The following is a 13635-nucleotide window of genomic DNA, read 5'->3' on the forward strand; positions in this document are numbered from 1 at the left end:
TCCTTTTGCCGTTGTCTTTCCTCCTTCTTTAGAAATCGTAAATGTCAAATTAACTAGCACACGCTTCCGTCCTTGTCAACACTGATCTCGTTGACTCTTAGTTACTTCAAATTTTATCTAAAAGAAGACAAAGGCGACAGTCTCATTCACAAACAGCTCCCGGGAATAGTTGCATGGTCCTTATTTAAGACTTGCCTGTTCAATCTCACGACGTTCTCCCACTTGAGCTCAACTTGCACAAAACACCACTTCAAAGGGAGAAAAGCTCGCCTATTTTCCTACTGTCAAGAGCACATCAGGTGGTTGCTTTGTGCAGTCGGCCTCGACATATGAGCCATAGGAAGCCAGGAAAGCGTCGAGCTAAGATTCATAGTACTGACAAGAAAAAAGAAGGATATGCCTATTTGGTCCCATAACCGTAATGCAAGACAGAGTAACGTAATAAACGAGAACGGTATTAACGTGCCACCCGTTCATGTGGTCTAAAATTGCGTGCAGCTCGACTGTACATCCAAGTGTGGGAAAAAACGGTGTTTTTCTTACACATCTCTTCGAAAGACTACTAAAGCTTTATACTTCCGCTTGTAAGTCGTAACATCTTGTCTTTGTCAGATGAGGTGCTACATGTAATCTTCCAGTTGCCACAAAATTACAATCTGTCACATATGTTTGAAGGAACACGACTCGCGAAATGTATGCACGAGCTGACATGACAAAAGAAATTATGAGACGTACGTGCTTTAGTGAGGGCAAGAGAGTATACCCAGCCCATTTTCTCAGTGTACGCTATTACAACAGCCTCTGGTAATGAGCGACAATTTAATATTTTCTTGCCTTTGAACATATGTCTTGTTATTCGCTTCAAGTATACGCTGAAGTGCGAACTGTGGTATTTTAATTTAAAATCGATATAAACTTGTTATCATTGCGAATGGATGTATATATTTTCAGTTAACCGCGTTGAGAGTTATTGAAGGCATGGAATAATGCTCCATGCCTGCCCACCTGTGAAATTACACATTCGTGACATTAGCGCAGACACGACAAGGATGGGGAAAAAAGGAGAAGGGGGGAGAGGGTACCGAACGTTGTTTTTAAAAAGCTTGCCTTGATCACATACATTTTGCGGGAGCATATGCTCTTTACTAACATTATTTACCTTTAGACGCAAAACACAAGTCGCAAGCAGCAAACTTTGTAAAGCAGACTCACAAGAAAAGCATTGTTTTTGGATAATACTGTGACTTTTTCAGCGACATTGCGGTTGCCAGTTTCGCTTGCTTTAGGAACATGCCTGGATCAACTTGTTGGAAGAAAGTACCCTTGTGGCATAAGGCATTGCGCGGTGCCACAGGTTCCATGACAATTTTTAATTATGCTTTTTTTTCAATCTTGTACCATCTCATCTTGAAACTACTTATTACAAGTGAAGCTTGTTTGTGTCTAACCTGAACGTTCGTGTCCGTTCACTATCATTATCAGCAATGGCTCGACCGTCGTAATAGGGAGGCCGTGTTTACGGGGGTATGATCCATTTTTAAGGGGGTATGAGCCATTCATTGTCTTACGTGACGGACAGATCTAATTTTGAATTTCTTTCTGAAGAATCTCAAGCGGCAATGTCGAGCGGATGCTGCTAACCACGCCGCCGAGCAAACTCTAGACATCGAACGCAAGCTTTTGTGGTTCGACAGCAACTTTCCCTGCGCCAGTGTGATCCACTCCGACGAACAGCGATGCAATGCCTAGGAAGTGTTGAATGAAAACTACGCTACTAGTGGAGAGCTTGGTTAATTTAGAGTTTGCGGTACGCGTAATTAATCTTTAATCAAGGAGAAATTGACTGCTACAGCACTGTCCACGGGTAAGTATACACTCCATTTGTTGTAATCGATCGTCCCGGAGTAGATGGGCCGACGATTTTTTTATTTTGCAGAACGTGACGCATTATTCGTGCAATCGTAGAACAATGTGTAATTCCTAAACTCGGTGAAATGTATAGGAGAGTTGGCAAGTATGATAATTTAGCTTTTGGTATTATACTTACCCAATATTTTAGAATATAGCACGTTAATGTTGCAATATAGCACAATAATCGACCTAAAATCTTTCCGGAAATCAAACCACAATGAATGTTTTCCCTAAAAAACTATTAGGTATTATCGTAAACCAGAAGCACCCGGCAGAGTACACCACAGCCTGCCAAGATGAAAAGGCAACCAAGTACGCCGGTCTCAACGAAGACGACCACATTCAAATACCTTTGTTAAGGTCTGCACAAGTCACCTTGCGTGATGCGTTGCACGAAGATGTCGCACCGGCGTATAATTAAAACCCCATCCAACGAATGCAAGTACAGCGCTAAATTTTGCTATCACTGTCACAGCACACAAATTAACACACAAATTGCACACACCACAAATGGTACGCATACGCAGAAGCGTCTGAATAATCCGCCCACTCACCAGCGCTCACGTGGACGTCCGTGCTGGCCACGGTGCCGATTTCGTTGGAGGCGATGCAGTGGTAAGAGGCTGCGTGTACGTCCTGTCTGTAAGCTTCCGCGGCAAAAGGAGGGAACACGAGGGCGCCGTCCTCGGCGATGAGGCGGACGCCGGGAACGAGGACGACGGGAACGGCGTCAGCGGTGGCCCACACGACCTGCGGTGGTGGCTCTCCGTGGGCTTCGCAACGGATCTCTCCACCGCTGGCGTTTGAAAACTCTAGCCGATGCGGTGGTTCTAGAGTGAACCGAGGACCGCGAAGGGACGGTGTGGAGCCCGTGTCTCCCATGGACGGCGGCTTCGCGTAAGCGCAAGGCGATGTGGCCAGGAAGGCTGCAAAATACACAAGGAGGGTGGCACTGTTTACACCAGCAGAGAAACACAAAATCAGCTGTCATCTATTACAACTGGTTGTTACTATTTATTGCTTGAATACTGTCAACGCACTTCTGGGTGTGATACAGGGAGGCCAGAATAAAAGTGAGAAAAAAGCATTGCTATAGAAGCTCTGATCTATAGATGACAGAAAATACATTGAAAAAAAAATCAGCACATGTCCAGAGCGTGTTCAAAGGCAGAGACATCATCTGAAGCAATAACGGACCTATGCAAGTGGTTCCATAATTAAATTGCATATCGACAAAATGAGAATCCAAATACGTCATTATAGGTACGTACGGCAGGAAAAACATTATCATGATTTATTCACGCATTCCGTCGCCTTTCGGCATGTAGATATTCGTCTTAGTCACTTCTAATTTTGCCTTTAGATATATGAAACAAGAATTTTATTCCATATTATTGTCTGCGTACTTTAAATACGTATAAACTGCAAAATGACAAACATTTGTGTTACGGAATCTCTCCGACAATGCCTGGAACACATGAAAAGCATAGATAATCTCTGAATTCTTTCGAACGTCCACCGGAAAAACTGTTGGTTAAGACTCCACACTACCGAGCCGTATTCTAATACTGGTCTGACGAATGTTTTGCATGTACAGGCTTCATATCCGGAGTGGCACGCTCTAATTTCTTCCTGAGGAACGACAATTTCTCATGAGCAATCTTAAGTACGTTATGTACATACGGAAGGCTTGAAGCAAAAAAAAAAAAAAACATTGGATATTTTAACTCTCACAAAAATGTAGAGGTCACATCGCTGCCAGGTTGTGACCTTTTAGATGAATGTATTGCAGTTGTCGTGGACGTCCAATGAGAACCACTATTACGGAAGTTATTGAGATGCACGTCCAGATATTGCAGTGCAGTTAGAGCCCACATGCCTAGCCAAAATCGTCTACCTTTATGCAGACTTGCACTAGCTGCTACAGTTTTATAGAAACGCAAATTGTGTGCATTGCCGTATCATTACTTGCCTTATTGACAAAAAAGAAGGCAATGTCACCGGCGTAATGTAGAATTTGATATTCCTCACCTGTGTGCTTGTTATCTTTAATGATTGAGTAGCGAATCACGCTTCTTCATGCGTGTTCCATGTTTATGTTTTCAAACCTGTTACATGTATGTAGCTTAAAGTAAAAGTTAGAGTGGTCAATCCTGATGGTCGAATGACGTTGGTGTATTATAACTGCAAGGTTACGGTTCACAATCAATTATGTAGCCCACTCTATAGAACAAAGTGGTATACTATTGCATAGTACACCACCTAATTGACGATGTCGTATAGCATATACCTCTGTCATGTCAGCGCCAGCTACCTATTTGGTATGGTCGTCGCCTGCTGATGATTATGATGTCCTCCTTACTATGGCTCATACCCACAGTGGGGGATTGTCCAGGAAGCGGGCGGTACACTTCAATCAAATAAGAAGAAATGAATAAGTACAAAGGCCGTATAAGAGTTAATTTCGTAGCACGAGCGGGCGAGACCACATGCGTGCGCGCGAGTTTCCTTTAAGCCTAAGGCGGATCAATGAAATGGACAAATTTACTGAATTTCACTTCCCAAATAGCGTCGGTTCACATACATTCCAAAACATGGGTTGCCTTTGCACAATTTCTTGGTTTTGTTTCGTTTCCGAGTTGGAAAAAAGACAAATTTCTGGCCGAATTCATTCCAAGGTGACTGTCTACGTTAATTCGATTATCATTGACGCATGATATTGCCACGCACCGTATTGCCGCCATTGAAACGCGTTTCGTACGATGCGCGTATGCAGCCAGGTTCCACGCTCGCCCTTCCCACTGAACACGTTGCGTCCTCTAGTGGCAACCACCAAAAGTTCACGTGTCGCACCTGTGGAAATATATACGTATATGAGACACGATCCTCTCAATTTCTAGCATATCTTGAGGCAATATTGTCTGAAAAACATAGACATATTGCCACCCACTGATAGAAAATTCTAAATAATTTTTGTCATTGACGAGTGGCACCTACCAAACGGTACATATCCAGTGACCCGAGTTGTGCCGATGGCTGGCGGCTTTGAGCCCTGATCTCTTAGCATAGCAGCGCAATGCTTGGCCCATTAGACGAAAGCCTATACCCAGCTACCCAAGTTGGCTGGAAAATTGGCAGATAAAAAGATGGACAAATACATAGTGTCCTAAAAGTGTGTGATCTTTACAAAGAACGCTAATGATGATAGAACGCACATACAACTTTGTCATATTTCCCCAGTGGGCCTATAGACAGCGTGTTTGAGCGATAGCGCCAATCTTTCTGCAATGCATTATGCCCCCTCGCATGCTTCAACAAGCGCATTCCCCGCACGTGTTTAACTTTGCGCCGTTGCCGACCACCTGTGCTCACCGCACTAAGGCGTCAATGTAGTCCTAATGGCCCACTGCGTTCGCAGGTCGTGCTCTGAATCGCAGAAGAGATGTGATCCTGCGAGAGTAAACTGCTCTAACGATGTAGCCCAGACGCAGGGACACTAATGTGTACAAAGTATGTAGTGCTTGTAGCACGTTTTTTTAGGACTATTTCTCCGAGTGCGAATGTCTGCGCAAAATTTCAGACCATATCGTTTTGGTACTTAAGGCCCCTCGGCGGAGCAAAATCCGTCGGGTTGTCTCCGGCGGCTCCGTGGTTTACTTGTTTTGTAAGCGAAGCTTTATAGGCTCCCAAGTCTCCGCGGTGGTGGTGGTGGTGTCACGCTGAAAAGTGTGCCGATCCTCGCGATAATGCAGAAAGGGTCCAAGCCCAATGGCACATACCAGGGACAAGAAAAAAAGAAAGGAAGAGAAAGAAAGGAAGGAAGGAAGGAAGACCGAAAGAAACAGAGAAAAAAAGAAAGAAATCACGTGCGGCGCACACCCGCATTGCATATGCTACAAGCGTGATCACGTGATACGCGGAACACGTGACACGCGCTGGGCCAGTCAGGCTCGTTTGGTGCGTCGAGAGGCCCTAGGGACATGGAAGGAAAGCGGGTTGGCGCGCGCTCCTCCGGGCTTCCCTCGCCTCAGATAAGTTTCGCCGAACCGATGGGAAGGCCACGCGTGGTGCGCTCAGCAAAAGAGCAAGCAGCGTTTGATGAACGCCGGCATGAACTCGCTCGGGAAAGGGCTCGTCTTCGACGGGCTGACTCTAGCACGAGGGCTTCCCTAGCCGAAGCTCACCGTCAGCGAAGAGCCGGCGATGCCGAGGTGAGGGCTTCTGAAGCTGAAGCTCTGCGTCAGCGACGAGCAGAGAATCCCGAGGCGAGGGCTTCTGAACGTTACCCTGACGAAGATCAGATGCACACACGACAAGCTTCGCTTACCCCCATTTTCTCAGCAGGGGAAGGGCTGGTGGTTTTTTCTTTGCACTATTCTACAGAGCCGATCCTTCACACGTGTGTTCCCTTTACTTCTTTCGTCTCTTCTGATCCAGATGTCGTACGAACATTTCATAAACGTCGCGAGGTATGCACCGTTGGCTGGTGCTCTCAACCAGCGTTCTCCAGTAAGCTAGGTTGTCGCCGAGACATTAAATTAAGAATAAATTGGGAAGAACTCATTTACAATTACTAAAATATGCAAGTCGCCGAAACGCGCATGTTTGAGGCGCGTACTGCAACGAAGCTGCTCTCTCCCGCTTCCTGCTGAACAAACGGCGCCATCTAGCGGTGCCGCCGCGATGTGTGCTCATACCCAGGGGCACATACCCAGTGACCTAAGTTGCCGTCAAAGAATTTCGTTGAAGAGCAGCACACACCCAGTGGAATGTACCCATGGCATCGGCGCACGCGGCACACCGTTATACTGCGTTAACTTCGGGATATCTGGCTAGGTTAGATAGCCGCGGAAAGGAGCTGGTCACCCAATGCCGAGACTGCCATTCGCATTAACACAACACCAGCAGGATTTCGGCTGAAGAGGCAGTAGTTTTATGTTCTACAAAGGCTGGCCTTATCCACGGATATTGCCGTAAGAAGGCGCCGTGAGAGTAAGCATAAGCAAGCAAAAAACGAGGTTTCGATTTGACTGCACTTTCTCAAAAGCTCTGCAGACTGTAGTGCACGGAAGCACACGAGTTACGTCGAGCAAATGCAGCGCGGCACCTGAGTGCCTTGTAAATAGAGGAGGAAAGTTCATCATCAAAAAGTATATTTTTTTACGTTATCACAATTGTCACTATTGTGTTAGCACTACGTCGGTCTGAACGGAATGGTGGCGGTGGAGGCTGTTTATCAGTCAGGAAACGCGTTACAAAAGAAAAACATACACTCGAAAGCAATTTAACGCATTAGGTAGTCTTTACTAACGTGCCCTGAGAACCAATGAGGCATCGAATTTGTACCTCAATTTCTTGAGCCAGTTGGAATACTGTTGTAACCGAAGCGGGCTATATTCACGTCCGCACACCAAGAAACAACTAGCGCTGTCTCATGTCATTTGCCACCGAGAGCTTGCACGTCGTCTGCACTTGCGAAATAGAGAGCGCGAGATAACTGCGAACTCTTGACGAAGTCAGATCGAACAGCTCGGTGCAGGCGACTGGAGCGGCACTTTTAAATCGAGAACCAAAGTGCAGCACTCTCTCAACTAGTGCATACAGTGCAGCCTAAAATTAAGCTTCTCTAGCATCGTTCATGGTTCACATATTCGAAAATATGGGACACAATTTTACTCATACAAATGACTGTCGATCCCGTGAAGCTTGTCAACAAGTAGACAGTGCCGCTTTGCTTGGAACCATCAATAGGGCACGGCAGTAGCGTTTAACTCCAACAAGGTTTGAGACTGGGCTCACTGGTGTTTCATTAGTACGAATTACAGCGCAAGCCGGCACAAAGACAGGAAAAGATGAAACCAAATGCTGCCTTGTCTTGAAGCGCTTGCCTTCATCTAACCTGTATGTACTCCGGTGTGCGCTGTAACTGGTAACGGCACACTATTATCAGTAAAATATGCAACATTCCATCGCTGGAATTAAGTGTCGGCCCCGTTATTAACACCGTTATCGCTTTTCCGTGTCATTCCCAAATAACACGAATTGGCGCTCATATCAAGCGATAAGGTGTGACCACTGGCTTGCTTGGCGTGCAATAAATTATGCTGAAATATCAGATCGCATGCGATAAGCAGTCACTTGATAATTTGCATACGTGAAACTCTGCGCTCGAGTTCGTGCAATTAATGTCGACGACTCGTATATCGGGGAACATCGGAACGTTACAGCACGCGTTCTCCTTCCATTTTAATTATATTGGGTATCAAATTACGCCGATGACGCCAATATTCTGTATTGCGCTTGACTCGCAGAAAATGTTTGGGTTTGGCATTTAGGTGAAGAACGAAACGTCGGGGTTTGTATGACCTTTATATGTTCTTTTCTGTTTTCCTCATTTTTACAAATAGGTGCTTTTTTATCACTTTCACTCTCGAAAAAGAGAGATAAAGATTAATAATTTAAGGAGGACTAGAGAAGCGTAGCGGCGCTGCCAGGCCAGAAAGCGATCAATGACAGGCGGTTCGGCAGCGAGCTTTCCTAAGCGCCGAGCGGTGGTGGCAGCGCTGTCACGTTCAGCCTTCGCCGACGGCTAGGTGCTGTATGGGCTTCACAGGAGCGAGCCAGAAACCACGACGACTGCGCGCGTGCGCGCTGCGGTTGGTTTTCACTACAGGGCGGCGGTGACGACCGCTCCCGCCGGTTTCATTTCCCGAGGCACCGCGCCAGTCTCCATCACGTAGGTGTGTGACACGGTACCGCTCGTTTGCGTAACGACGAGACACGGTGAAAGGTGTGAGCGGAAAGCGGTACGCTCCTCGTAAAATTCTTAATTAACATAAAGATTAGGCTCGACAAGACAGACGCGCTGTTCAAACACTTCCTTCTGGACAGCATTGGGTGCGGTGCGTCCGATTAGAGCTTCACCAGTTTGTCGTTTAACTCTAGCTAGAGATTCGTATAACGTAGCCAACGAAAGACTTTCAAAATATATGTGCAATACTGTACAAAGTGGTTTAGTGAGCACAGCTGAGACAAGATTTTCTGAGATGGTAATGCCATTTATCGTAGTACTGTGTGTGAACTACTTCATTTAGTGCAATAACAATCCATCACCGCAAGAAGTTACTCATTTTTATAGAGAATGTAAATCACGTTCTGTTAATCATTGGCCTCAAACACGTCTCACGACTCTTGTTTTCACCTAATTCTTCTCGATAAGCACAAAGCAACCTTCACAATTATGCTAGCCGTGATGTGCTGAGCCCGTGATGTGCTGATGTGTTGAGCCCGTGACTTGTTGAGTTGCCTGCTTCCATTGTGTGATACGTGACGTTCGCGGTTTACTAGACGGTCAGCATCCGCCGTCATGTCCGCGAGTAGGGCTCACTAAACTCTAACGACGATGTTATGAGTAGCAAATGTGCAAAAAGAGCGTTACAAACGGCAAATAGGCAAAGACACAAGTACAACAATCAAAGCGCTATATTTCTAACTGCGTTTATTAAGAGGTTAGCAAAATATATACAACAAAAAAAGATGCTATGAAGATACAACCGATAATGTGGTCATCAGAGTCGTTAGTGTGCGTCTTCAAAGCACTATAGTTCAGCCAACTCGCCCAAGGTCACATGCCTTTATGAATACATCTGTACTTCTGAAATACGCATAATAGTGGACGTTTAGACGCAGGGTTTGGGCTCAAGCTGAATCGAGAGAGCACCGCACGCTTCGTGCGAAAGACGTGGTTTCTGCCGCCATCCAAGGAAGGCTCCATTTTATAAAGACGTGGTTTCTGCCACCATCCACGGAAGGCTCCATTTTTATTCCGTTTTCATGTATTGTTAAGAACGTAATATTTATCTCAAAATTTTAAGCCTAATGTATAAATAATCGAATAGTGCAATATAAACAAAAAATATTTCGTGTTTTAGCTTTGTTTCATTGTTTGTCGCTTAGACTGCGGTTGTTACTCTTCATATCGTGCTTTGGCTTTGAAGTGTTCTTGCTAACATTTGCAAACAAAAATGACACGTTGAAGTCAGGCTGTGTTTGGCTAACCAAGCTAAAGGTGTTACATTTAGATAGTAACACGATAAAAAGAACCAGGAGATGTAAATATTCAAATCGTTCGAGCTAAACTCTGTACGGAGGAGCTATACTTGGCCTCAATCATTGCTGATGTGTCGTCATTGGCACCATTATGTTTGCCCTGCCACGAAACCCCCAACGTTTCAGCATCCCGTATTCTTCGGTGGTGTTGTAAGGCAAAATAGGTAACCAGTACGTGGTCTTTACAGAAGTGCTTTCGGACTCATGTTCTTTTGCTTATCGCGGTGTGCACCACCGTAAACTACTTTTTCAACACCACAAAATAAACGAGCATACTCTCCTACCACCGGATGATATCGTGTTAACGATGACTAATAGTAGTTTTCTGCCACGAAGTGCCGGAAGCGCATGATTATCTGCTATAACTTATCAGCCTCGGCATCAGAGTGGCTTTTGACATTTCAAACATTTCTTTGAAATACTGTTGTCTTGATCCAGGGCGGAAAAAGTAAAAAAATATGACAAATGACACTTTTCGAGGGGCGATGGCGCAAGCATAAAGTGTATCGGGAGTCGACAACATCATTTCTGCTTTATTCGTGGTCACAGCCAATGTCATGGCCAAGCAGGACTAGAACAATCAAGCAGTAGGTAATCGCTATCATTTGAAGGTGAGCTCTGCACTTTATCAAAGAGTTTCTGTCGCCGTCTTTCAAACGACTAACAGTTCTGAATATATCTGATAACCTTACACATTATAACAAGGCAAAGTGAACTAAAATGAGCTCTAATATTCAACCTCATCTTCGCACTATATACCAGAGCGTTGGTATATTGTGATCAATCTTGCACCGAAGAAGTTGTGTTAACGCAGATGCGGTTTGTGCATTCCCAGAGTAGTAACGAACCTGTCTCGACTTCGCGGCCACTGACTATGTAACCTCTTGTTCGAGAAATGCTGCTCGCTGTGCCTTCCGTCTCGCCACCACGCATTTAAGTGCATCACTTTTGTGAGTTAGAGTACATTGTACCTTAAACTGTATTTAAAAAATGTACCGACAGTCGTCAAATGCGAGTTGGAAATCTATAAGGCCGGGAGAGCAACAATTTTAAGGCACTGCCCTTGTGATTATTTTCCAGATACAAAGAAAGCAAGAAAGTATACTCGAACTTAATGTGCATGTGAATATTCCCTTTCGTGAAGAAAGCTTTTTCTATCGCTATTCAGAAGGAGGGCGGACAAACGAAGTCTCAAGTCCATGGTAATTTACTTAAGCGTTGCTTGTAAGATGGACTTCTTTCCGGAGTTTAATACTACCCACGAAACAATTTATAATCGACTCATCAAAACAACGTGAATCATTGGCCAACTTTCTTTTTAGTAGTGCCCGCCATTGCTTTAACGACTGCTCCACAAAGCAGTAAACAAGCGTCCAGTATTACCGGTCCACAAATCGCCCCCTTAGCTGTATGAAGCGAACCTCGAAGCATTTTTCATCACAAATGTTTCGAAGAGGAAAACAACACAAGCCCATATTTTACCGTCATTTTTCTCAGAGTAAGGGTTTCCCTGTCAAGCCCTGTCATGGCGTTTGACTCGGATATAAATGGCTCGATAGCGAAAACAACAGTTATCTCCCGCCTTCCCAATGGAATTCCCGCCACTTATTCACTCAGCCTGCCGATTTCAATTTTTTTCTGTGTTCCTACTCTTGTTGTCATTTCTGTTATTTAGGTGCTAAAACTGTCGCCGCCGTCATTTTTTCTACTGGACCACTTTTGTATGAGATTCACTTGTAGACGTGGCATGAAAGGTACTCTAATGCGAATGTTTACGCATGGAAACGTATGAGTTTAAAAATACGGAAGTTTTTCCTCGAAAAGTGGATTTCGCGGCTTTGCAAGCTTCCTATCAGCTCATGCGAAAAATGTAAACGCGAAGAACTGTTGCCATCATTTACATAAATTCCAAACTGTCAAGCTCCACCTGACAATCTACGGGAGTTTTGTGCACGCATGCTTTGTTCCGTAGGCGTGAACGTCTCGTGTTCTTTCTTTCCACGACTTCAAGCTCCACTTTAAGCATACAGACAGATATACCTATAACGCAATACTTTGTCCAGCTACAGTAAACACCGCGCTTCAGCGCACCTGGCTCTCACCGCTGCATGTCGTTGCATCGCTTAGCTCGGCACGACACTGACATTCCCGCTCAGAAGGACCCGGCTTTTCGTTCAGTTGATCTCCTCTTGAGTTAAGACATAAGTGCGGGCTGACGCTGTGAGTGCAGCGCACCCTTGTTGTGGAAGGCTTGGCTCTGTTGTAACATAGACACTAGAGTATGTTTTTGTTCTCCTTGGGCTCAAGCTTTGATAGTTATTTTCCGATAGAACTGTTTATTCAAAGTGTCGACAGGAAGACTTTCACTTTGTACGCCTGAAAAATTGACGCCGGAAGTGGCGTCTACAGGCGATATCACACTTTGAGAGAGAGAGAGAGAGTAAACTTTACAAAAGCGCATGCGAGGGCAGGTAGCTCCTCCGCTCTGCAGTGGGTGGTCCCCTCAGTCCAACGGCCTTAGCTGCCCTTCTCGCTCGGTTGACCAGGTTGAGCTGGTCTGTTGAGTCAGAGCTGGATAGCGCTGCCTCCCATTGCCGTGTGGTGGGGTGTGTTATGGATGTGAGCTGTGGTGTGTTTGCACAGGCCCCTACCATGTTTCAAAGAGTTGAGCATTGACTGCAGTGTAGGCATTTATAAGAATACAGCACAGGGTGTAGGGCGTGGTAAAGGCTCAAATGTGGATATGCGTTAGTTTGCAGTTTTCGCCATATTACGGCTTGGCCTCGCGTCAGAGCATAGTGAGGCGGCGGTAGAGTTCTTCGTGAAAGGTGATAGTGTTGTAGGATGTGCATGTACGTTAATTGTATGGGCTCGGGATGGAAATGCTCAGCGAGGCCCTCTCGCGGCTCCCGGTGTGCATGCGCTCGGGCGTAGCTAGGCCTGTGCCTGCTGATTGCCGCGTAAGGACTCGTGCCATGTAGTCCACACGATTTGTATGTATGGTGGCAACTGGTTCGCTCCATTCAGAATGCGATGTGCGGCCCTGAAAATTTTGGCCCTTGAAAAAATTTTTGCAATGCGTCTGAGAGTCCGTCAGAACTAAGACGCATTCCCAGTGCGGTCTCGTCATGATGGCTAACGCTATCGCTAGTTTCTTCTTCTTCTTCCTGGGGTTTTACGTGCCAAAACCAGTTCTGAATATGAGGCATGCCATAGTGGAGGGCTCCGGATTAATTTTGACCACCTGGGGATCTTTAACGTGCACTACAACGCAAGCACACGGGCGTTTTTGCGCTAATTCCTCTGCTTCCGCAGTGGCTGCACGTTTCGCAGCCACTGGTATCTTGGGCGAAAGAAGCTTGCTTCCGCGTGCTACAATGTGGTCGGGTTTCGGCGGAAAATCCCCAAAGTGGGCCTTTAGAGCTACGAGTGCCAAATACTCACCGGAAAAATAATCGTAGTACCATGCGGAGCTGCAGCCGTTCCCCGTTTCCCGGCAGTGAAACGAAAACAGCCTCTTATCCAGCACATGACTAGTTGCTGACTGCTCTAGCTGTCGTGAATGCTGCGACAAGCGCAACTGTAATTAGCTGGAACATTTGAATATGCCTGCTA

General features: G+C 45.7%; 1 protein-coding gene across 1 annotated transcript in view; it reads right to left on the bottom strand.

Moving 5' to 3' along the window:
* The window catches only part of LOC119450756 (Down syndrome cell adhesion molecule), a 183688-nt gene that overhangs the window by 129268 nt on the left and 40785 nt on the right, over positions 1-13635 (bottom strand). Inside the window, exon 3 of the mRNA XM_037714263.2 lies at positions 2466-2837. Within this exon, the coding sequence (XP_037570191.1) occupies positions 2466-2837 (372 nt within the window). The remainder of the gene's footprint in view (positions 1-2465; positions 2838-13635) is intronic.

This window comes from Dermacentor silvarum, chromosome 4, assembly GCF_013339745.2.
Source record: "Dermacentor silvarum isolate Dsil-2018 chromosome 4, BIME_Dsil_1.4, whole genome shotgun sequence".
In the NCBI taxonomy this organism is placed as follows: Eukaryota; Metazoa; Arthropoda; class Arachnida; order Ixodida; family Ixodidae; genus Dermacentor; species Dermacentor silvarum.